This window comes from Felis catus, chromosome A2 (genome assembly GCF_018350175.1).
Source record: "Felis catus isolate Fca126 chromosome A2, F.catus_Fca126_mat1.0, whole genome shotgun sequence".
Classification (NCBI taxonomy): domain Eukaryota; kingdom Metazoa; phylum Chordata; class Mammalia; order Carnivora; family Felidae; genus Felis; species Felis catus.
Window position 1 is genome coordinate 130,780,126 of NC_058369.1, and position 26,751 is coordinate 130,806,876.

General features: G+C 37.9%; 1 protein-coding gene across 7 annotated transcripts in view; it reads right to left on the reverse strand.

Annotated features, from left to right (window-relative positions):
- The window catches only part of DOCK4 (dedicator of cytokinesis 4), a 434,985-nt gene that overhangs the window by 178,563 nt on the left and 229,671 nt on the right, over nucleotides 1-26,751 (reverse strand). For all 7 annotated transcript variants that reach the window (XM_045052625.1, XM_019825719.3, XM_019825720.3 and 4 more), the window contains exons 9-12: nucleotides 23,196-23,277; nucleotides 22,061-22,121; nucleotides 17,914-18,046; nucleotides 14,032-14,120 (exon numbers count right to left, since the gene is read on the reverse strand). In XM_045052625.1, the coding sequence (XP_044908560.1) occupies nucleotides 14,032-14,120; nucleotides 17,914-18,046; nucleotides 22,061-22,121; nucleotides 23,196-23,277 (365 nt within the window). The remainder of the gene's footprint in view (nucleotides 1-14,031; nucleotides 14,121-17,913; nucleotides 18,047-22,060; nucleotides 22,122-23,195; nucleotides 23,278-26,751) is intronic.

Consider the following 26,751-nt stretch of genomic DNA (forward strand, 5'->3'; position numbering starts at 1 on the left):
ATTTTATTTGTACACTATTTTATTCCAACCACAATTCAACCTGCCCACTTTGGGTATGGAGAGAACTTCCAGTTTGAGAGGAAGGTGGAAGGTGGGATATAAGGATATATATGATACTGAACATAAAACATGCACATATAAATAAAACATAAAGCAGAATGGGCTAAGCATATGCTAGCAATATTAAAATAAGGAAAAATTACTGAGGGAATTTGAAAGTTCAGGGAAGATTAAAAAAAACAAACAGGAATTTATGACAACCAATAAGCTGAAGAATTAGGTTAGATTTTTAATTTTACAAAATATATAAATAATGTTTTACAATCACTTTTTTCCAGTCCTTAATATACATACCAAAAATGAAATTGCTAAGGGAGAACTGTTCCTCTTATTAAAAGAAGCGATCATTAAACTGAACATTTTTATCTGCCTAGATGTTTAAGAGCCAATTATAATGATATGATATCTAATTTTAAACAAAGGCATAGAAATTAATTAATCTAGAGTCTGTCACAAAATAACCTATTTCTCATGCTCAGCATACAGAGCAGTAGTGTAGGAAAGAAAGGCTTACTTTCTGTAGAATCAAATGTGGTTGATTATTTGGTAGCTCTAATTTCACAGGAATTGAAGTTAACTCAATCCTTAAGATGGTTCCTTTTAAATTCATGAAATTCTGCACTTTTATATAAAAATGCCAAGCACAGCATAATTTGTAAGTAGCAGGCAAAATTAATTTTAGACTATATCAGCCATTTGCCACCAATGAACCAAATAACTTGTAGCTATGAATTTACAGCAAAGCAAAAATAAAAAATGACAAATACATTTGATAAATACATGTTATGATTAAGTGTGAAAGTTAAGAAATTTATCATAGAGCTTCATGACTCTGTCAAATGTTAACTTCTCTGTGCTTTGGTTTCCACATCTGTAATTTCAAGTTAATAGTGATACCAAATCCATAAAATACTTTGGGTGATACCTGGCACAAAGAACATGCTCAACAATGTTAGCTGCTGTTACCAATGCCCTGACTATTATTACACAACATCACTGTTTCTGTTCTTGTTCCTCCCTACCATGAATATCAACAAATTACCTTCCATCAAAAAAATGTTCAACATTCCCTAAGTGCCATACACAAAGATGATATTCCTTTCAAAAAGCACACCCACTTACCACTAGTTTAAGCCAAGTATTGTAAATCTTCTGGATATTTGAATGATGAAGTTCTATGGAGGCCTTGGGGACAAATCTGTCTATCATGTACAATATTCAATTACTGGAGATCTGACACAGATGCAAGTGATCAATACAAACAGACAATGGTGTACAGACATACATGAAGATGGGGAAATTCCTAATAGCACAGGGGAAGCCAGAAAAATAAGCAGTAGTCCTGGAGGCCATAGTTAATTATTGTTATTCTAAATGCAATAAGAAGTCACTGGAGAATTTGTGTTTTAAGAAAGTTTTCTTAGTGTTCTTTGGAAAATGGGGCTGGGAAGGTAAAAAGCGGAACTGATGAGCACAACTGAAGGCCATTACAGATATGAAGGCAAGAAATAATGGAGGGTCATGCTGATATGGTTGCAACCGAGATGGAAAAAGTGATAAAGAAGCTATATGTTGCCATAAAACAATGAATGTCTTTATGGTATATTACATGTGAGGGAATAAGGGAAAATAAGGAATCATGGTAGACTCCTGAGTATCTGACCTGAGAAACTATAGAAAATGGGGCTGTGTACAGGGTTGGGAAGTTCAGCTAAAAAAAGAAAGGAGTAAAGCAGGAAAGAGGTTCCTGGGTGGCTCAGTCGGTTAAGGATCTGACTCTTGATTTTGGCTCAGCTCATGATCTCACAGTTCATGAGTTTGAGCCCTGTATTGGGCTCTATGCTGATGGCTCAGAGCTTGTTTAGGATTCACTGGCTCGCTCGCTCTCTCTCTCTCCATCCATACCCTGCTCATGCTCTCTCTCTCTCTCTCTCAAAACAAATGAATAAATAAATAAATAAATAAACTTAAAAAAATTGCTGTGAGTTTTTAAAAAAAGAAAAGAAAGGAGGATAAACAGTCATCAATACTGTCTTTTATAAATGCATAATTAACCTTCAGCAGTGTTTTTTATTTTTCATGAGGATTTGGATCATGGTCTGGGTCACTTGCTTTCAGCCTGAAGAACTTCAGTATTTCTTACAAAGCACATTTGTTAGCAAAAACTTATTTTTGTCTTGGAATGTCGTTATTTTGCCTACAGTTTTGAAAGGTAGTTTTGCTGGGTATAAGATTCCTGATTGACACTTTGGTGGACTTTTTTGTTTTTTAAAAAACTTTCAGCACTTTTAATATGTTATCACTGCCTTCTGACCTCCACTGTATTTTATGAGAAATCAGGTAGTAAAATCCTGGGGGTTCCCCTGTATATGATGAGTAGTTTTTCTCTTGCTGCTTTCAAGAATTCTGTCATTGGCTTTCAGCATTTTTACTATGATATATTTGGGTGTGGATCTCTTCCTACTTATCATACTTGAAGTCAATGAGCTCCCTAGATGTACAAATAAATAGTTTTCATCAAATCTGGGAAGTTTTCTGCCAGTATATCTCCCAATACTTTTCTTCCTCCTTTCTCTCTCTCTTCTCTCCTGGTATCCGCATTTTTTTTTTTATGTTGATGCACTGATGGTATATTTTTCTAAGGTTCTGTTCATTTTTCTTCATTCCTTTTCAAAAAAAACCTCCCACCCTTTTCTAAAATCTACCCTTTTTTCTTGAATTCTCAAGAATTCCCACAGGCTTAAATTCCTGAATACTCTGTTTCAAATAAAGTCATTTCCTTACAGAAGAGCTTCTGAATTTTCTCTCCTTACAGGCTGCCTCTCTCCCTAGGCTAAATCTTTGACCCCTCATTCCAGAGTTGGAGGTGGGTACGGTAGTCTATTCTTTAGAGTCACACTCTTGCTTCATGGACAAGGTTCAAGGGGCAAGGTTCAAGTCTACTGGGGCAGTAACTCCGATTTTCTCAACTTGCCTCTCTTCATGCAGCACCTCCATCCAATGAGCAAGCTGGGCAAGGGCAACTGCTGCCCCAATATTCCTGGCCTGTTGTACCTCAGGCAGAGCCACTGCCCTATGAATGGGGGCTGGGTAGAAGGGAGGCCCCCTAGCTCTCAGCCACTTTGGCTGGAAATTTAGCCTCTGCATCTCAGAGCTAAGGGAGTTGAAAAATGCAAGGAGCCATCACCCTTCAATCAGACACTGTATCCCTTGACTGAGAGCTCAGGGAAGAAGCAGCCCCATCTTCTCAGCCACACATGCCTGGAGGAGAACTTCCATCATGCTGAGCAGGGGCAGGAGGAAAGGAGGAAGTGGGTAGTGGCACAGGGTCACCAACTCTCTCTGTTCTTATCAAGATTTAGTAGGACTCTTGAATAAGTATCTCTTCACATGCTGTATGCTCTTAGAAAAATGTTCTGATTTTAGCACTCTTTAAATATATGATCCTTACCAGTTGCAGCTGTTTCCGTTTGGGGTGGGTCTATGCAGCTCCTCATGCTGCTCTTCTGTAGCAAAACTCTAAAGACACTATTTCTTGACAGTATTTTCATCCTTTGTGTTTGGGAGGTAGGGGCTAAGGGTAAAACATAATTGCTAGGACTGCTAAACGTGAACTACCAAATCACAACCATCATGAGGTAGCAGCAAAACTTGCAAAAGAGAGTATTATTAGATTCTGTCATAAAATCATCTCCAGTCAAATCTGCTTATTTATGAAATATTTCAGACCTCATTATTATCAGAGCAAGAATTTTTACTTCTATTCCCTCTCATGTGCTTGATTTACAAAATCTATCATCAGAGTTTTGCTTTGAGTATTAGGATATTATATGTGGGGTCTATGAGGTAAGATAATTGGCTTTTAAAATAAATACACTACAGGCATTTATCTAATGTGGGTCCAACTCAAAGCCAGAGAGAACTTCCAGGAGTAGATCCTGGCTGCGGCAAGTAATAAAATCCTGGTGGGATCAAGCGAGGTATTCACACAGAGAGGTCAGAGACAGGATCTATCTCATGGTCTCTGGAGTAGAGGAAAGAAAGGAAGCCAAATATCTAGTAAGAGTGCTGTCAAGTGAGATAGCACTGTTGGAAAATGAGTCGATGGAGCAAAAGCCAGAAGCACTAGGAAGACACTAGAGCGTCAAAATGAGCCGGATTAGAGAAAGAAATAAAATGGGCGTGTGACAGCACTAGAAGTCTACTGAATCATTAATTACATGATGGAGGGGCCTAGCTGCTTCAATCCTCTGCCAGCAGAACCAGATTACCCAAAGGACAACTGTCAGTTAACACTGCCATCTTGAAAATCTAGACAAGGTACCATTAACACTGCCAATGCTCAAATTTGAGGATGTATCTATTCTTTCAGATGTACTTTCAAAGCTAACTTAAAGTGAAAGAAAGAAAGAAAGAAAGAAAGAAAGAAAGAAAGAAAGAAAGAAAGAAAGAAAGAGAGAAAGAAAGAAAGAAGAAAGAAAAGAAAAGAAAAAAAGATAAAGTAAAAGAAAATCACTCTTCTCTCTTAATAGTCACACCTCTACTTCTGACTTTTAATCAGTATTATTCAGTTTGTGAATGTGCCTATTGCTATTTCTTTAAATCAACTTAACTCTCAGACGATGAAATTTTGACACCATTGAGGATAATCAAAGGGTTTGACTATAGGCTCACCTTCTGAAAATCAACTCCCTGTGATCTCTGAATTGGTAACCCTGTCCATTGGGAGGCCTGTGTTCTAACATGTAAATGGGATAAGTATGTGCAAATACTCTTGTAATTATAATTGCTAGCCCACAGATATGCTATTTCTGGTTTTGGGAAGACTTCAATGTCTTCTTTAAAGAAGTGGTTAGCCCACTGCTCACAGTTAGAGCAAAAATAAGACTAAAGGAATACATAATAAGTTATCGAACATCAACCTAAAACACATAAGAGACGTCTGAAATTTTTTATTTTCATTGAGTTTTATCCAGAAAAGAAAATTACTGACCAAAAATGAGGGATGGAGAGTGGCCCACTGGCATATACTGGAAGCTGTAATTATAGGAATGGATGAGACCATTCAGAGGGAATTCACATTTCCTTCTTAATATTGGAAATTTTTCACCTTGAAATTTCCATCCTTATTTTATGATTTTTGGATATCAACATTTCAATGGTATATACTGAGGATTCAGTCAAGGTGGAAAAGTGGTTTGTTTTTTACTGTTATGTAATAATTATTATTATTGTAATTTTTTTTCAAAACACGAGGCACATAATAAGCCAGTGACTGAAAGCTACTTTTTAAAAAATGTATACTCGGGGCACCTAGGTGTCTCAGTCAGTTAAGCATCTGACTTCAGCTCAGGTCATGATCTCGTGGTTTGCAAGCCTGCAATGGAGTCTGTGCTGACAGCTTGGAGCTTGGAGCCTGCTTCGGACTCTGTGTCTTCCCCTTTCTCTGACCCTCCCCCACTCACACTCCCTTTCTCTCTCAAAAATAAGTAAACATTAAAAAAAATTTTGTTTAAATGTATACTTATGCATATTCATATTTGAGTATAACTTTTGATTTTTTAATTTATTCAAATACTTGCCTTTATAAACTGCAAATTTTTTCTAAATAGCAAATTTTCCTAACAATATTGCTAGTGATTATATCTAAGTTAGCAAAATACAGGTAATTTAGAGAATAAAATCAAGCTCTAATCAGTACTTCTATTAGTTTATACTTTGTTTTTCTTAAATATAGCATGAAACATTAAAAATGTATTTTTTTAATTTATTTATTTTGAGAGGGAGCGAAAGAGAGAGAGAGAGAGAGAGAGAGAAACCATCTTGGGAAGGGGCAAAAAAGAGGGAGAGAGAGAACCCCAAGTAGGCTCTGTGCTGACAGACACGCAGCTCAACCACACGACCACGAGATCATGACCTGAGCCGAAATCAAGAGTCGAACACTAAACTGACTGAACTACCCAGCTGCTCCTAAAAACATCTTAGAGCATCATTTAATACCATATTTTGAGCTCTTTTTTTTTTTTTTCTTTACGGTCATTCAAAGAGAATGGTTTAAAGTGTAAATGGTTTAAAGTTTAGATTAAACTGAAAAGCTAGCACAAACACGTGCAGTACAGCCTGGGTTTCTTTTGTTATAAAGGCCATCAAAAAAACTGCCAAAATATGAGTAAGACCTATAGATAAGCACGTTACATCAATGTTAATTTCCTGATTTGATCATTGTATTTTAGTTATGGTCCCATGTCATACAGTAAGCAGAGGTAGAGAGGAATCATGCCGATACTTTGTTCTCAAACAGTTCAGGGGGAAAAATGTATGTGTTGTGTGTATGATATATGTATATATATTTGTGTGTTTGTGTGTTTTGTATGTATACTGTGTATGTACACACACATATTTATAAACATTAAAGGCACTGAAGCAACCTTAGGGATTATACCAATTCAGTAATACTAAATAACTAGAAAGAGAGAAAGAGAATGAGTGACTGTGAGGGAGTGAAGGATAAAGCAAATGCAGTAAAATGCTAACCTTTGAGAAATTAGGAATGTTTTGTACTAATCATGTAACTTTTATGGAAGTAAATGTAGTTGAAAATTAAAAAAAAAAACTTTAGAATAAAAGAGAGCATGGTTTAACAATTAGGGAATTTCAAAGGTGCAGAAAAAGGTCACATACTGCATTTCCAGCCAAACAATGATGCCAGTAAGTACCAGCTTCTTTTAGCAATATTAGAAAGCAAATTTTCTAAATGCAGTGTTCAAAATTCAGAAGCATCAATAGAGTTCTCGAGAATTATACTTCAATAATATGGAGTTAAATGGCTGCATTGCTCTGTAAGGGGAGGATGCTCAACCCCAAAAATGCAATCTAACTGTCAAAAGTCTCTTTTCACTTCAGCCAAACAAAGAACAATGTTTACTTCCTGCACAGAATTAAACTGCACTCCCTCCATCCAGAGCCTCTAGATGGGCTCCTCATCTAGGTAATTCCTTTTAATCTGCTGTTGGGTTTACAACGTACAATTGGCAGGAATGCAACCACGGATGCTCATCTTGCTAAGGCAAAAAAAGAAAAAAAAAGACTGCAGAAAGTGACCTGATTAGTCAATATGATTTCTTCTAGTTGTAAACTACATGTGCAAACTATAGGAAATAGGATTTCATAAATACTCAGATAATATGAAAAGATTTTGACGTTTCTCTCAGGACACATTGAACCAGAGCCAATGATTTTTACACAATTTACTTCAAGTCACAGAACTGAATTTGCCTCAGTAAATCACAGTGGCTCAGTCTTAGTTCACATTCCTAGGATTCAATTGCTAACATCTATCGGAGGTGACATTTATAATAACCATTTGCTCAGCAAACCGAAACCAGGCTCATTTTCATGACTATTTTTAGAATTTCAAATTCTTACAATATTACTTTTGGATTTTAAAATTCCCACAGAGCACAATTTTGGAAATTTCAAATTACTCAAGCTAACTAAACCTAACCATAGATTTTTTTTTTTTTCTCCTTAAAGTTAAATGGATCTCTTCCAATTTTCTCTCAGTTTCGAAACTCAACAAAGATAGTGGTTAATGTACCTTTGCAAGGTAAATTTTAGGTAAGGGGCAGGGGGGAGGGTGGGGGGTGGAGTCAGTTAACTAGACAAATCCCTTTATTTATTAAATAGACAAGATTACAATTCTAAGAGATAGGAAGACATCAATGAAGCATAAAGGACCTGGAAATTAGGTGGTAGAATGTGCTTCCAAAACTAATTTCAATGTTATTCTTTTTTCTCTTTTAAGTACCAATAACCAAGGAATAGTGGGAGGAAAGCAGGAAAAAAAAAACCATACTTTGTTGAATAAAATCACTTCTCTTGAAAACCTCTGACTGTACTGCTTCCATTCAATCACCAATCCCATAGACAGAGGAGAAAACAATGGAAGTCAATATATCAACCCACTGGGATAGTTTGAATGTTAGGCATCCCAATCTCCAATTTCAATTTTGTATACCCTTGCTTCCTCCACTATGTTTAAGGAAGTCATTAGAGAGCCTTCCTTCCAATAATAAAGCCAAACAGCTCCTGAATACCTCTCTTCTCATAATTGTCTTTCTACAAGAAGGGGAATAGACCAAGGTGACATCAAGCAATGATCCACCAAGACTGAAGGCTAGAAACTTCAGTGGCAAGACCAGAGCAATAGAAGGCAAACAGATGCTGGCTACTGGCAGCTGGCTGGGGCTCAGACTGAAAAGAAGAATGGGGAAAGGTGATCATAAGAACAGGAAAACAGGGCTCTACACTAGAAGTCAATCTACATATTACAGTAGGCAACAAAATGGAGGATGGATTCTGCCAAGGCTGGAACCTTTTACATAGGGCTCTACAGTACAATGGTTTCTTTCACTCTTTCCAAAGATGCAACAAGTAGTTTTTCATTTCGGTATGTTGGTTGTAAAGAGAAAAGGTAGCATTCAGGGAATAAGGTGGTTTCGATGTCACTTACTGGTAGTCTCACTCAGGATTCCAGCAAGGGTAAGTGATCCATAGGTCAATAAAATTGACAAAGCATGTGGAATATGGGGAGCACGTCTAAGCACCTAGAACTTTGCAAGGAAAAAGATGTGCTGCCCTTCCTTCCTGGAGCTAATCTATGTTATCACAAGGAAAACAAATTTAAAAGACCTGGGAAGAGATATTAGCAATCAAATCAGCAGAGATAAATGGAAAAGACCAGTTCAATGATCCAACCTATCAATAATCCAACTGTGTTACTCTCAAAGTCTTCATTAAGGAGATCAAATCAGGGTCCGTTTTGAGAAAATGAAACAAGGTGACCCGATGATGACTCCAAAGAGGGAAAACAATAATAGCTAACAATGAACAGATACTTATATGCGTCAAGTGTTGTGTTACATGCTTTGCATATGTTTTCTCTTTCAATCCCTCTGAAAGCCCTTAGAAGGTGCTATTACTATTATCCCAGTAAAACTGGGATTCAAACCTAGGGCATCTTATTTCCAGAGGCAAAGCTCTTAAAGGCTACACTCTCTATAAAATGACTCTCATATATAAGCAGAGAGAAATGTGCAGTTTGGCTTTAGTGGAACCCTGACCTCATAGGATTCAGAATCAGTTATGTTAGGAATCTATCTGGAGGTATAAATCAAAGCCCACCACTGAGACCTTTACCATGACCCTAGAGGCAACTGGGAATCACATCAGAGTCTGGACAATGATATTTTCAAATAATGTAAGAACTGAGGAATTTTGTTCTGCATAAAGGCACACTGGAAAGAGGAAAGGGTTCGGAGTCCATAAGGAGTTGGCAAAGAAATCTACTGGAGCAGATCAACAAATCCTGCTTACTCAAGACTGCATCTGTGACAGCAGGGACAATAAGGCAATCTATGGGAAAAACTGCAAGCTGGGGCTAGTTTCATATGTGTCTATTCACACAGGAGGTCAATGAAGGGAAATTAGGAGTAGAGGGACTCTCCCTTGTGGGCAGAAACCACAAGATACGTAATGGCTACAAATGTGTACCATTAAATACCCACAGCAGGAAAGGAGCAAGGCATAATGAATCATGTTTGTGAGGCATGAAAAGAACTGAAAAAACAAAACAAAACAAACATTTAAATCAAGTCCAGGACAGCGCTGTCTAATAGAAATACAATTTGAGCCACCAATTTATATTAAAACTTTTCTAGTGGCTATGGTAAAAAAAAAGTAAAAAGAAACAAAATTAGTTTTAGTAATGTATTTTATTTAACCCAATGTCTCCACAATGTTGTCTTTCAACATGTAATCAATATAAAATTACTGATGGGAAAAATTATTGATGGGATATTTTATGTTTTTTTTAAGTATGAAGTTTTTGAAATCCAGTATGTATTTTTATAATGACAGCACAGCTCGATCCCAGTGCAATAAGCCTCATATCTAGTGCTCAATAGCCACGTGTGGCTAGTGCCCAACGAACTGGATAGCACAGGTCTACAGGGTATTTAATGATAAAAAATAGTCCATGGTATCATGAAACCCAAAAGGTTTAGAACAAAACTAACTAGGATTTGCCTAGAAGTCTACCAATAAATTTGGCAAGATTAGCTTAAATTTTTTTTCTAACGTTTATTTATTATTGAGAGACAGAGAGACTCAGAGCGTGAGCAAGGGAGGGGCAGAGAGAGCAGAGACACAGAATCTGAAGAAGGTTCCAGGCTCTGAGCTGTCAGCACAGAGCCTGACGCGGGGCTCGAACTCACAAACTGCGAGATCATGACCTGAGCCGAAGTCAGTTGCCCAACCAACTGAGCCACCCAGGTGCCCCAACTTTAAAAAAGTGGTATCTCTGAAATCTTACTGAGTGTTTGTTTGCTTGTTTGGAGCTGCTTAAATGACATTTATTAAAACTTTGTATTAACAAGGAAGATGAAAATGTCCTAATCAAATTTTTTTAAAGCAATAAAAGAATACACAATTATACGTATGCAGTTAGTGACAATACACACCACCCCCCAAAATTACCCCGAATATCTAGCCATAAAGACTAGAAAAGATGTTTGTAAAAAATGGAACCGTGAATGTCTTAATCAGCCACAGAAACAGAACCAAGAGGAGATGAGAGAGAGAAGTGGCTCAAGCAATTGCGGAGGTTGGCTTGTCCGAGATTTTCACAGTAGGAGGGGCAGGCTGGAGACTGAGGGAAGAGTTGATACTGCAGTTCAAGTGGGAATGCAGTTTGGAGGCAAAAGTCCCTCTTCCTCCATGGGTAGGTCAGCTTTTTTCTAGCAGGAACTTCAAATGATTGGATAAGGCACACCCACATTACAGAGGACAACCTGCTTTGTTCAAAGTCCGCTAATTTAAACATTAATTTCACTTAAAAATAACTTCAGGAAACACTTAGAATAATGTTTGACTAAATATCTAGGTACTATGGCCTAGCCAAGTAGACACAAAATTGACTATCACAATGTCCTAGGGTTTAATAATCTCTAATTTACAGTTTTTCATTAGAAAGCCTTTCATCTTTTTTTCCTTTTTCGAATTTTTATTTCAATTCTAGTTAGGTAACATCCAGTGCAATATTGATTTCATGAATAGAATTCAGTGATTCATCCCTTACTTACAACACCCGTGCTCATTACAAGTGCCCTCCTTAATACACCCATCACCCATCTAGCCCATCCCCAGTCATCCTTGTCCAATAACCCTCAGTTTGTTCTCTATTGTTGAGAGTCTCTTGTACTTTGTTTCTCTCTCTTCTCTCCGCTTTCTCATGCACGCATCTGTTTTGTTTATTAAATTCCACACAATAATGAAATATGGTATTTGTCTTTCTTTGACTGATATGTGTTGCTTAGCATAATACACTCTAGTTCCATTCATGTTCTTGTAAATGGCAAGATTTCATTCTTTTTGATGGCTGAGTAATATCCCATTATATGTCCCAATATATATAATATCCCATTATATATATACATATATATGTGTGTGTGTGTGTGTGTGTGTGTACGCGCGTGCACACACACACACACACATACACACACTTCACATCTTCTTTATCCATTCACCAGTTGATGGATACTTGGGCTATTTCCATAGTTATTATTGATAATACTGCTATAAATATCAGGTACATGTACTTCTTCAAAACTGTATTTTTGTATCTTTTGGGTATATACCTAGCAATGCAATTTCTGGGTCATAGGGTAGTTTTATTTTTAACTTTTTGAGGAACCTACATATTGTTTTCCAGAGTGGCTGCACCAGTCTGCATTCGCACCAAAAGTGTAAGGGGATTCCTCTTTCTCTGCATCCTTGCCAACACTTGTTGTTCCCTGTGTTGTTAATTTTAGCTGTTCTGACAGGTGTGAGGTGGTATCTCATTGTGGTTTTGATTTTATTTCCCTGATGATGTTTGATGCTGAGCATCTCTTCATGTGTCTGTTAGGGATCCGGATGTCTTCTTCGGAAAAATGTCTATTCATGTCTTCTGCCCATTTCATTGGATTATTTGTTTTTTAGGTGTTGAGTATGATAAGTTCTTTATAGATTTTGGATACCAACACTTTATCAGATATCAGAGTTGCAAATATCTCCTCCCATCTGCCTTTTAGGTTTGTTGATTATTTCCTTTACTGTGTAGAAGCTTGTCTATCTTGGTGAGGTCTTAATAGTTCATTTTTGCTTTTGTTTCCCTTGCCTCTGGAGACGTGTCTAGTAAGACATTACTCCAGCAGAGGTCACAGAGGTTGCTGCCTGTGTCCTCTTTTAGGATTTTGATGGTTTCCTGTCTCATATTTAGGTCTTTCATCCGTTTTCAATTTATATTTGTGTATGGCATCAGAGAGTGGTTCAGTTTCATTCTTCTGCATGTTGCTTTCCAGTTTTCCCAACACCATTTGTTGAAGAGACTATCTTTTTCCATTGGATATTCTTTCCTGCTATATCAAAGATTTCATTGACCATAGAGTTGGGGTCTATTTCTTGGTTTTCTCTTCCATTCCATTGATTTATGTGTCTGCTTTTGTGCCAGTACCATAATGTCTTGATGACTACAGCTTTGTATTGTAGCTTGAAGACTGGGATTGTGATGCCTCTAGCTTTGCTTTTCTTTTTCAGCATTACTTTGGCTATTCAGGGTCTTTTGTGGTTCCATACAAATTTTAGGATTGTTCGTTGTGAGGTACATTTAAATTAAATCATTTGGTCCATACACAACTGGTCACAGAAAAAGTGAAGACAAGTATACATACCAGTTTCTGAAGTATAGAACTTCATGATATATTCTACTATCTCCTCCTGATCCTTTAGGGACTCTGCCCTCATGGGCTCCAGGTCTATTGTTTATTTAGTGGTCGATGTATGACATTATGTGAATGAGATAAAACCCAAGTTACCTCCCCAACTCTTGGGAAAAGGAGGGGAAAACTGACCTCACCACTCACTACAGCCTGAATGCTGCCATAGGTGTGACTTGTGAACACTTAGGGCTGTCCCTGAACCAGAAAGTTTCTGTCTGCAGTTACTTTTTCTTTGTGGGTCAGTTTGGCCTAACAAGATGTGCACAGGTCTGAGAAAAAGGTGGTCTGAGTTTAGACTGTGATCTTCTATATTACCAGGCAAGTTGGACTAGAACATAAATATCTATATCCCAATTACTTTAAAAGCCAGTCTTAAAAACAATGCATTCAGTTCAAATAATAGATTACCTAATTTGAAGTTTTTTGACATCACTGAAAGCATATAGCTACGTACTTTATTTTGTTTCCATATGGTTTGAAGCGGGGACAGGGAACAAAGAATGTTCACCAAGTTTTTGTCCACTAAGCAAACTTAAAGATGTCACTATATGCTATGTAATATACTCTATGAATTTATTAGGATAAGACTATGTACCACATATTATACACAACTTGCAATGCTATATATTTCAGTTCCCTTAATAAGCATGCATACATTTTTCTGCATATGCCACTGCAGTTTCATTTACCCTCTTATTCAATTTCAATGCATGAACCTGAATATTTATTCTCCAGTGGATAATGATGCTCCCAGCTATAGGCAGTGAAGCATGTTTTTCTTGGACCTTACTGACCAATTTCCATCCATCAAACCTATTCCACACAACAGTCAGGAACCCAACCCTATCTGTCATTTGGTTTTTAATAACTGGTAACAACTAAGAGGCCTCAAGACTTAGTATTTTTAAACAAATTCAGGTACTCTGCTTTGTTTCAAACCAGAACAGGATACACTTTTTAAAGAGAGTTATAGCTACAAGCCTATCAAAGCACAGGGAGACATACGAGATTGTTGACTGGACATTTTTTAAAGTTATGAAGTGAATGCAAACATAAACAAAAGGCAGTTTTTGCTTCCTTCTTACAAAGATAAATAAAATGAAAGGCCTGAAATGAAAAGTGGAGGTAGAGTCAGCCAGCCCCCCACACTCACCTGCGTTGGAGCCTGTCAAATTGTAACGTGCGTTCAGCTTTTTGATGATGTTCTCGTGGATTTGGTACCACTCGCTCTCCGTGTTACACCTATGAAAACATTAACACTCTGTTAAGCTTGGATGATGGAGGAGATCAAACAAAGATCTTAACAGTACCTCTGCTCTTTTTGGAATGACCACCATAATGAACTTCCTTAAATCTCCTGGGGAGTTCCCAACAACCAGTCAGTTTTAGCATAATTGCCCCATGATGAGCAGGGAGCCCGTATCTGGTAAATGCATGACCACCTACTTCAAGCCAGAAGTGGCTGTTATAAACTCACAAATGATGACAGTCCCTCTCACCACAAAATCTCAGGAACAATGTACACAGTGGAAGGCAGGGCAGACTAAGATTCAAACCCTCACTATTAACTGAGTTATGTCTTTGGGCAAGTTATTTACCCTCCCTGTGCCTAGATTTCTTCATCTGTGAAATGGGGGCAACATACAACAATTGAATAAGCTTGGGCTTAGGATAATGCCTAGCATATAGTAAGTGCTCAATGACTGTTAGTTCTTATTAGTGAGTTTCCACCCACTGTAACATAACTAAATTTGGCTAGCATCAAAGTGCAACAAATCAAGCAAAATGCAACTGAGGTTAACACAAGTTGCACTGGGGTGATTAAAAATACCCTTGCATGGAAGGGTAATTAAAGTCCCCCAGCTTTTCTTCTTCTGGGCTAAAAGGCATCGTTCCATCTTCTTACTTTCACAGCCATCTCTACCTTGCTCTTTCAGCTCTTGTCACTTCCTAGTTTATGTCCTATTTGTTCGCATGCTGTAGCTCACCTAGAAAACTTTGAAGGTTCTTGAGGAATAAGATCCTGTAAATGTGTGTCCCCTCAGGACTTTGAACACCCTGGGTGCTTAAAGAGCATGAGCTGCATCAGTGAATGGATGGATGGCCCTCTGACTGGCAACTCCTCATGATTCCTAAATGTCAAGGTTGGTTACCCCTTCTTACTGCCATTAGGCTGGGGACAGCCTCCCTCATCTGAATATGCTTAGAAATCACTACTATTTTTTTCTGATAGCCACAAATGCTTCCTCCCAAGGGTCCTGAATATCAAACTTCTATACACTATCAATCAAAATGTTCCACAGATTTATATTCCTTGTGATCTTTGTCTCTACCTGACACTCACAATTTGCTTACATATTTATTTAATTCATCCCCATAGGCTTTTCCAGGATGAACATGACAGAGGTCATTTTCAAGCCACTTAACAATAGGGTACCAAACAGAACAATGAATCTTAGAAGGCTGGGGAAATTAAGATGAAATGAAACCATTCCACCTGTCCAGCTGTAAGATCTACTCAAATTGCCATTGAGTAGATCCTGTCTCTAGTTTTCTTATTTCAGGTCAGTGTGGAAGGAAGAAAGATGGCTTGCTTCCTATTAGTTAAGTGACTCCAGAATTCATGCTTTTCACCTACAAAACTCCAAGTAAAATCAAAGCTCAAGTATGTGACTGAAATATCTTCCAGGCTCAGATGAGGTATTTGTTACTCTTCTATATTTAAGTCCCAGATGGGTTAGGGATTCAGTCACATTAACAAATAGAGATTTCTTCCAAATTATTTCTAACAGGCACTTCCTTAAAAATGTTTTACTATAATCACACTTTCTTCTTAATCTACAGTGAGTGTTTTGATTGGCTAGCATTCCTCCTGGAACAGATTCATAATTTGCTGACGTGGCATTTTTAAGGGGATCTCTCTACCAGCAAGAATAACCTAAAACCTTATTTGATGCTTATAAAAACACAGACAATAACCACCACAAAAAGCAATACAATTTATTTTTATGAGAGTGAGCATCTCTCATAGGCAGAGTTGGAACGCCTGGGTCTTCTTGAGCTAGCTGCATAATCAAGGCTGATGCATGCAACTGTCGGTCCCCAGCGTTCTCAATGGTAAGATAAATATAGTGCTTGCTACCCACACCTGGAAAGACTGCTCAGAAATGATGAGACTGTGATTGTGAGAATTTATTTTCTTAAAAAGCAATGCCACACAATAGCATCATTATCACATTACTAGACAGTGGTGTGAAATAACACCCGAAAGCATAGGGCTCGGTACGTGACAGCTCAAGTTCTGGAGTCAGACAGTCCTGATTTCAAATCTGGATCCCACTCTCATGAGCCTGGTGACTTTGGGCATTATCTAGCCTCTCTGTCCCCTTATGCGGAACACAGAGCCAAAGCATCTGCTTCACGGGTATGTCATCAGGATAACGTGACGGGATACATGGAAAATACTTAACACAGTTCCCTGCACATAGTAAGCACACAGTAAATAATGGTCATTAGCATTAGAATTATTTCAAATACATTGTATTGTATGATCCCCAGGAGGGTTTGGGAAAAGATTCAAAGGTATCAAAGATTCAAAGTATCAAGGATTTAATCCCAGCCGCCAAAATTAAGGGCTGCCATGTGATAAAAAGAGTAGTGAGCTTTACTACCCACTTGTTTCACCCAAAGTTTTCAAGTTTAAAATCAAGGTCACATGTTTTATCCTTCTTTAAAGAGACAGAGTTTCTGGTCCTAAACCACAGGCTACAGACAAATCTTTCTCAACTAATTAGCAAATGTGTAGCATAGGTCCTGGGGGCACTGGGTGGAGAACAGATAAATCCATGAAACCCTCCAGCAGTCGTCAAAAAGCAATTTGAAGTCTATATCCCACAGGCAGTCGGCCACTTGTATTAACCTACGAAAACTACTGGCATACATTGGGTATATCAACTCCACAGAACAGAAACTGAAGCACTGCAATCATTCATGGATATGGCCAGCAGTTTGGTCCTCAAACCAGGAATGAGGAAACCCCACGCTCACTGCCCTACCTACCCCCACCCCCGGGGGGTGAGGACATCCCTGTAGATCAACTCTCAATTTCTAAAAGTGTGGGGAGATGCTCAGGGTGGGGTGATCTGAAACCATGTGCATTAAAAAAAAATCAACTAACTTAGGATTTGGGATACATTAAGTGATTTTCTTAGTGGAGTGCTGAGTTGAACTCTATCCCCTCAAAAAAGAATATTGATGTCCTAAGCCCTCAGAATGTGATCTTATTTGGAAATAGGGAGTTTATACAGGTAATCAAGTTAAAATTAGGTCACTAGGGTAGGACCCAACCCAATGTAAGTACGTCCTTATAAAAAGGGGAAATGTGGACACAGAGATGAAGGCAGTGATTGGGCAGTGCAGCTACACATCACCGAACACCAAAACCTGCCAGCAGCCACCAGAAATAAGAGAGAGAGGCATGGAATAGATTTGTCCCTCCTAGCCCTCAGAAGTTATCAACCCTGCCAACACCTTGATCTAGGACTTGCAGCCTCCAGAACTGTGAGACAAAAAACTTCTGCTGTTTAAGCCTCAGTCTTCACGGTACTTTGTTGGGCAGACCTAGCAAACTAATACTATGTGAAAGAGAAGAGAAATCATCTACTTGAGCTTTCTGTTCCCAATTCTAATGAGTTTATGTTAAAAACTATGTCCATTTTCCAAGAACAAACTAACACTCTGAGGGTAAGGACTGGTCAGGTTTTTAAATTCACAGGAGGTGCTCTGTGAAGTAGATGGTCTCCCCAGTTGATAATCTATCTGGGTTCTTGGAGTCTTGATTTCGTGATTCTTCTGACTGGTGAATGGTGGTTTGTGGGCTCACTTGTAGCGAGCTTACAGACTGTTTTCGAGGAGTGGCTCCTAAACTCAACCCATCCCTTGCCCCTCCATTACGGAAATGGAGTAGCATCTGCCACACGAGAGCCACATGTGCCTCTGCACCCGCCCCAGGCCCCGCTGCATTCGTGCTTCTTACATGTACACTTTTAGGATGAGGTCATCTTTCGTCTCTCCTGTCAGCAGGTCGGCAATACTAAGGACCGCACAGCCAAAGGGTCGCCGGTACTGGACGCTACACGCATTCTTTTTTTCTCCTGCCCCCATTCGACCTGTTCAATTGAAAAGCAAACACAGCCCATGGAGCCATTTGACTGATGCATCTTAAATAGATACATCGGCCAGATAAAACACAACCGGGCAATTAAAAGGATACAGAGGATGTTGCTTCAGTTCGTGACTCTCCCTGCCAAGCACCTCACTGTGTGACCTCGGGCTCATAGCTGTAACTCTGGGCACCAACTGTCATCTTTGAAACATGAAGACTGGCGCTGGTCCCATGTTTGGGAACCCTCCCCCTGAGGATTTGTTTAGGCGACCCAGGAAGTCCAGGTCAATAAATGCAATAATGGTGTCCATTCCATCTAAGAGAAAATTTGTAAAAAGGTCCGCGTTTAAAGAGCTATTTTAAATATTTCACCTTTGAAAGGAAGCAGTTTAGATACCCTGAAGATATAACAAGGAAGCACGGATGATCAAAAGAACATGTATGCCCTTTCCTGACCCAGGGCTCAGGCTGATTAGAACTCAGCCAATGGCTGCAATCTCCCAGGATGGCTGTCACTCCAACACAGTTGCAACTTGTTTAAATTGTTATATATTTTTAAGTATATTATTGAGATACTGCTTTAATTTGTTATTGTATTTAATTTACCAGTGGATTAGTCTGAGGACAGAAAGCAGAAAGTATACTGAAGCTGAAATATAACAAGTTAATGTGAGGGAAAATAATAAAAAAAATATGCAAATCTGTTTCCAGATGTTTGGCAACAGATATATAAGTTGTTTTCCATCTGAGCAAAATTCTCCCACAGGACATCTAGAGGACTCCAACACTTCCCAAATCCAATGTTAAAAGTAAAAAAAAAAAAAAAAAAAAGGAGGGGGGATATCCAACTTGGCTTCCATTCACTAGTAATACAGTAAAACTACCTTAGCAATGCATCATTTTTAGGGAAATGCTTACAAATAGCATGGAAAAACTACAACATGGTCAAAATAAGTTGCTTTTTAGATGTGCAAAATTCAAAGAGTCGTGTTTTCATGATCTGATGCTGTAATACGTAGCTAAATTTCAACCCACGTTTTCATATAAATTACACTGATAAACCAAACACTTTGTAAGGTCCTATTTGAATTTATCAACAAGTCATACTTTTACTTACAAAACTGGCAAATAAATTTAAAACTCTGTTCACTTGTTAAATGGGAAAAAAAAAAGTCTAGTTTACCTCTATTTTGAATATTATTACAGATTAGATTAGGATAAAATATATACTCCCATGTTTACCGGTATCATGATTTACAAATTCTTTTCTTACTCAATCATTCCCTTTGTTAACACAAGCCGACACAGGGATTATAAGATTTCTGGGTGGAGTGTTTCAAAGTTACTTAACATCACACAAGGGGTTTAGTGGTAACAAACAACAACAAGACCCCTGAAACTCTCAACATGATTATTCCCACACAGACTCCTCCAGCTGTAAATTCCTAGAAGTTGATGCAGGGTAGGCATATCGCCCCAATTTTCTGACCCACTGTGGCTAGAACTGCACGAAAGAAAAATCTGTGGGTGCCTGGTGAGGACAGCCAAGTAAGGGGGGATGCAGGAAGTGCTCTCTCACCACCTGAGGAGCCGCCGTGAGGTTTGGGCCACTTTCTCTGACTGCCTTACACCCTCACTGCTGAGCCTCTACATCACTCATGTCCTCAGACACTCAATTTCAAGTTGTCTTTTCTGGCTCTGCAGGCACCACAGCTCTGGATACTAAAACTTTTCTCTCAGTCCTGCACCAAAAACGCTACTTGATGCCAGCCCTGGTGATTCCAACTCTAGAATTAATCAAAGTTCACAGTTCCGGTCAGATTTCTAGGAAAATTCTCTGGGCAGAAAGGCAGGCAGGCGTGGGGAAGGTAAAAATATTTAGCGATATTTAGTAAACAGTTTTGGGAACCAGCTAAAAGCCAAAAGGAGAAACACGGCGATGGAAAAACCTTAAGTGGGATGGACGGCAGGAGGATCTAAAGCTATTTATTTCTCTCTTTTTTCCTCCCCTTCTAACCAAAGATCTGGGCTTAAATTCCGAGGCGAGGTGCTATCGCTCTTGTTCTCTGCAGCCAGTGACGGTCAGCGTGCCCTGTTCTTACTAAAGCAGGTACGAGGGACATTCTAGAAAAAGTAAGAAGTATTTCTCCCTGACAGACCAGAATCCTCCACTCTTCAATTTCACTGCAGCAGATGAAGTCTCGCCCTTTCGCAGCAGCGTTTCTTACCTTTATTATTCCTTCTCGGTCTCAAGATGTCACACTAGTAAATGTGCCCAACCATCAGGCAGTTTATGCAGGAATCTCAGTGAAGCATTAATTTGGCCAAAGCTCAGGGCGGGGGCAAGGGGTGCAGGTAGTTTCTCATTCAACATTCATTCTGACGACTTAACGATCATAAAAAAATCTTAGTAAAACATGCAATCACTGATCCAACACCCTGTGTTCAAAAGACAGCCGTGTCATCGGTACGACAGAAGTGGCTCCCTCAGCAGCAGAGCCACCCAGGCCACAGGCAAGTAGGACCTGGAGTCCATCTGCCACATGTGTTTCTACCACCAACAACCTGGAGATAACTTTTAAAAAGTTCGGAAAGCAAAAGGAGTTTACTGTTTCTCTCAATACTGTAGAGAGTTATACTCCAATGCAATGTTTCTATGAAAATATCCAAAACCACATTTTACATTAATAACTGGCATGACACACGTGAAATAAACACACACACACACACACACACACACACACACACACACACGAAAAATTACCTAATAGACTGCATAGACTGCACCCCTGCCATGCTGGGCACACACAAAAGCTTGATCTCATAAATCCACTGCAGCATGCATTCCAATTTTTCCAACATTTAAAAGAGATTCTTTACAATTCCTCCCTCCCCATATACTCACTTATAGAAAGAAAATTAAAACCAAAAACAGTTTTCTTTCTGTTTCAACTGCCCCTCAAATTAAAAAAAAAAAAATAGCATAAAATGAAAATGGGTTTTCAGAACTCATTTTTATGAGAAAAATATAAAGAAAATCTATGTTGGAACAGCAACATGTTTTATAGTCTCTGTCAATGCACAATGTGGTTATCATATTCATAAGATAAAAGACTATAAAAATGAAGATCACTATGCAGGATTGCACAGTGATGTATTATCATCCTGCAGCAGCATTCCCGAGCAGATAATATACCAGAGTTAGGGAAGAAGTGGGAACCAATTCCCAGTATCAACTGGTTGGCTTTTAATAGAAACACTGTGTAGGCTACCCAATGCCTTGTTTTACCTAGTTCCTCTGCCATAAAATACCTGCTTTTGGAGACATTTTATGAGTAAAAACGAGTGAAAATATTCTGGGTCTGTTGTGCAAGTTCAGTGTAGAACACCCAAAGTGGGCTCTGCAAGATGTTAGTAAATGTTACATTATATAAATGTTTCCACAGTCAAATCAAATATGGAGAAATCTTGGGCCAACCAAGTTAGAGAGGCATTTCAATTTTTCCCTGTAGGGCTTCTCAGACCCTTTTATGAGCTGATGATATTACACAAGTGGAAAAAAATATACAGCATTCAGTATTTCATAACCCTTTTCTTGTAGCACTTTCTGCAATAATGCTCTGTGGCATTCTACACTTTTGAAAATGCCAATTAGTATAAAATCTTCATAAACTTGTAGGAAATCCAGATCCGAAAAGTTCAATTTATGCTGTTAACAGGAATTAGAATTTAAAAAGACAAACACCAAATTTTGAATCAAATATGTTTAGGGAGTCCAATAAAACAAAATGAAGCACAACAACGACCTAATGACTTCTATGGAAAGAGAACAAAACCTATTTATGATGCATGAAGAGGGAGGCAAGGGAACAAGTCCCAAATTCGGTGGTTCTTGGATTCCAAACTGGCTTTCGCTTCTTCCTCATCCAGATAGCAAAGAAATCACATCACCACAGAGACTGTTCAGCATTTCTTGCCGCTGCTGTGTCCCTATCACACTGACAAGTGTTGGACTTACCAATTCGGATAATGTGCACAGTGATATAGATGTCCCTTCTTAGTTCGCTGCTACCCAAATCCTACCAAAAGAAAAAAAAAGTGTGATTATTTTAAAACTCATAATTTATGCAAAAGCACTTAAAGGTAATAGCACATTATTTTCACAAATAACAGAAGAAAGACCAAGATAATGTCAACATTCTTAATGGAATTTTGCAGAAGCATATAATTCAAATGCCATTGTAAAACTACCACTACCATCACCTTGACATTGTAAGTCTATTGATGTCAAACAATGCTTAAAAAAAAAAAAAAAAGCTCATTCTACAATAGCCAAGTTATGAAAACAGCCCAAGTGTCCACCAACAGATGAATGGATAAAGAAGATGTGGTATATATACAATGGAGTATTACTGAGCTATAAAAAAGAATGAAATCTTGCCATTTGCAAGGACATGGATGGAGCTAGAGAGTATAATGCTAAGTAAAATAAGTCAGAGAAAGACAAATACCATAGGATTTCACTCATATGTGGAATTTAAGAAACAAAACAAATGAGCAAAGGAGAAAAAAAAGAGAGGCAAACCAAGAAAGAAACTCTTTAACTAAAGAGAACAAACAGATAGTTACCAGAAGGGAGGTGGGTGAGGAATGGGTGAAAGAAATGATGGGGATTAGTTGTGCACTCGTTGTGATGAGCACCGGGTGTTTTATGGAAGTGTTGAATCACTACATTGTACACCTGAAACTAATATTGCATTGTATGTTAACCAACTGGAATTTAAGTAAAAACTTAAAAAAAAAATAAGTAAAAATACCACTACAATGAACTTTACACTGTAAGTCTACTATAATAGCTTTTTTAAAAAGTCCATTCTTATTTTAATCTCTCACTCACTTATTCTTTAAACGTTTACTAAGTATATTCTAAATACCATATGCCACGCTGAATCTAACAGGCTCTAACATGCACCAAAGGAACAGAGGTGTGTCTATCAATGGTGGTGTTAAGAATTCCTAGCACGAATATACTTTATGTGTTATTTACAAAGTTTAGGCAGAGTCACTATTTTCTCTCACAATAATTCATTTCCCTTAAGTAACAAAGCACAGATGCAAGAATCTGCTTCCTAGATGAAACAAGATCCACCTACCACAAAGAGAGAGCAATGTCGTTCTGGTTTATCTGGGGCTTTGGGAAGTCCATTTCTATTCAGCCTCAAGAAAAATCTCTCACTATAAGAGAAAAAAAGTTTAATATTCTGAAGATTATTTAATATCTAAGGACTCATCACTCTTCTAATTGCTTCTTCATCTAAGGAGTTAAACTCAAAAGTTAAGTCCTTCATTTGATGCCAAAATTGCTTATGTAAATTAGGAGCATGCCCAGGACAATAAACATTTGCTTCATTTCTCATAATACAGGCAAACTGCAACTGCAAAAGCAGAAAACATAAATATATATGCAAACAAAAAATTAACTTTTAAAAGATTAGGTTTTCATATCAGTGATATCATTATTCTATAAAGTAAAAACAAGTGCACTAAGGGAAAAAACAGGACCTAACTGAGTTCATACCTAAGAGGACTGTTTTTCATGTTTTGTGTGATAGTATTTAATAAACATCATACACCATTCTCAGTGGTAACCATCCATTATAAGGTTTAATATCTTATGCTCTTATAAGTCTATAATCCAAAACACAAAGAGAAGGCCCAAGAAATGAAATTTGAATTTGCTTTGGTTCACAAAGGAACAGGAGAACTCAAACCCCCCACAGAACCCGCATCTGAATATACAGGGTCCCCAAATCTAATGCAAACACAAACGCTACTGATCAGCCACTAATTCAAGTCAATAAATACTTGTGGATATCACTTAGATCCAAGGTAATGCTACCCTGTTTATATTTAAATAAATAAATAAATAAATAAATAAATAAATAAATAAATAAATAAAATAGAAAGAATATCAATCCAAGAAAAATGAATCTACCAGCTACCCTGAGCTTCTGAATTTCAATATCCTGGTGCCGATGAAAGAATCAAATGGCTGCCTGCCTCAGGCAGAAAACACGCAGCCAACATCCACAGAATGTGGTGTTAGCACATAGTGTGGCCTTGGTTAGTGTAGTTTCCCCCTAGGGAATGAGCAGGGAAAGGGAGTGTCGAGCATTGGTGAGGCGCAGAACTACCAACTCTATGTGTTTTCATCACTCAATCTTTGCCTTAAATAATGGCTCTGTCACCCAAAATCTCCCTTCCTTATACAAAGGGAGAAGGGAAAGCCATAACCGCATCTCTAAGGAAGCATATGGATTTGAATTTATGGCTGTTTTGGAACAGCTTTATTCTCTTTTGCGATTTAAATCTAGATAGATGCACGTAATAGATTCAGCTACCTCGCTTACCTTTTTTTTTTTTTTTTTTTTTTTTAATGCTATGCCTATTCCTGACCTCTCATATGAGAAAAGGGAACCAATGACCATTGCTATGAGATCATTTCCATACCTATTACCTATGGGTTTGTTTTTGTTTTGTTTTGTTTTGTTTTCCAGAGTGGTGGCTGTAAGGTCTGATGAAGAGAATATAAATTGCTGTAAGGTTCTCAAGTGAAGCTCAAGTTCCCATATGCTATGATTCTGAAAGAGAGAGTGGGGATGACAGGTCCAACTGGGGGTGCAAAATTACATTAATCTTATCCAATTGTCATGATAATTCAAGGAGGAGGCTGTCAGCTTTCTTCACAGTGGAAGGAAATTCACTGTTATTTCAAGATTAAGACATGCTAAAAGGAAAAGTGTAAAACTGCATCTTAGGACAAGTGAATTATACTTAATCATATTAGGTATACTGTTTTTGCATGAATTTGCCATTTGGTGGCTGCTCTGCTAAGGACTTTACAGGGATTAATTCATTTAATCCTCACTATGCCCTTATAAAAACAGTACTATTACTATACCCATTTTATAGATGGGAAAACTGAGAAATAGTAAATAGTTTTGCCCAAGATCACAGAGCTGGCCTGTGGCTTAGGATGGATTCTATACCACGTGTTAATTTAAAACCTTTGCACTTTATTTAAATGCTATGTAAACCTTGTCTCTGCTTTATAGAAAAATATTGAGCAAATATTTCCAGAATATTGAGATAAGGGAGAAGTCATTCATCTGCTTGAGACACCCACTGACTCAGTCAAGCCTCGTCTCCAGAATACAGGGTCACTCTCCCCAAACCCTTCCTGGCCTCAAAGGAATGAAAGAAATGAAAATCTGATTTAGCAGATTTCAGAGCTGTCTCTGGCTTAAAATGGTTCCTTACTAGGTTGTTCAATGAAACATACCTAGAAAACTAAATTATTTTACTAAACAAACGCAACATTCCAAAATGATTTAAGAACTTGGCTTTAGTCAAAACTCCGGAGATTTAAGAATGCTATTATTTGGTTTTGCTTCGTAGCCATCCAAGAAAGTTTACACATTGTATCTCAGCCCAAAACACAAGCACTGTGACCATTATCCCCTCTTGTGTATCAAAGAGAGCATGTGCCAGTTCATATGTGTTTTTTGTTTGTTTTTTTGAGATGCGCTATGTTTGAGGCTCTTCTTTATTCCTACTGGAATGTTTAAAACAAATTTCCTTTTATCTTCTGACAGGTGAGTCTAAAATGTGAGTACCAAATAAGGTTAATATACAAAAGTCAACAAGGCATTCTAGATATTAAAACCTTAACTTTAATACGGATATAAAATACCACTCCTTATTTCCAAGCTTCATCAATATTCTGGTAAAGCAGTGTTTCCTCAAGTATTCTATTTCAGAAAGAGATTCCTCTTGCTCTGTCACTATTTTAATTTCACCAGTCTAGACAGAATCCTGATTATGCAAGTATTATACTATATCATATCCTGTTTCAGAAAGAATATCAATATGTACTAAGCCAATGACATATCCCATAGCTTAAGCATGCCTTAAGGGGGAGATAAAAATAGACTGACGATGGGTACTATGGAAAAATAACCTGTGCATTTTTTTTTTTTAAGACTTCTATTAAAGGAAAAAGAAAACCTTTGTGGCCAATTTAAAAAAAAACAAAACACAACTTTTTTATTCACTTAGTGACAAATTCTTACACAAACTCAAATGAATTTCTCTTCAGCTTTGGTAATACAGCAACTGTTTAATCAGTAAATGGTTTCAGAGTAAACCAAAGACCTAGAGCAACACATTCCAGAATCTTTGGATTACAAACAAATACCCCTGATCCCATGTGTGGAGAAAACCAAAATGTATGCCTTCAAGGCTGGGAACCGAATAAGTCACTCACATTCCACCTTGGAACACCTTCTACAATTCTCTCACAAACTTTGGTGGCCACGCACAAAGGCATTTTCGAGACTCTATTTTAAGTAAAACAGTGGTTATCTCTGATGAGAAAACACAACTAGTTTTTGTGAGTTTAAAAGTGTCCTATGATAAGATGTGAATACCTCCATTACATATTCACGTTTTTTTCTTAATCATAAGAGGTTTGTGTATTTCTTTCTATTACATTATGAGTAACCAGAGTACAAGGGGATCACCATGAACCTTTACATCCCCAGCTGGTGGCCAATGATTTGGTACTTCCTCAGTGTTTAATTAAACACTGAACAAATACAATCTTTTAGGAAAAAATACAACAAAATCCAAATAATCGGGGAGCTTTAT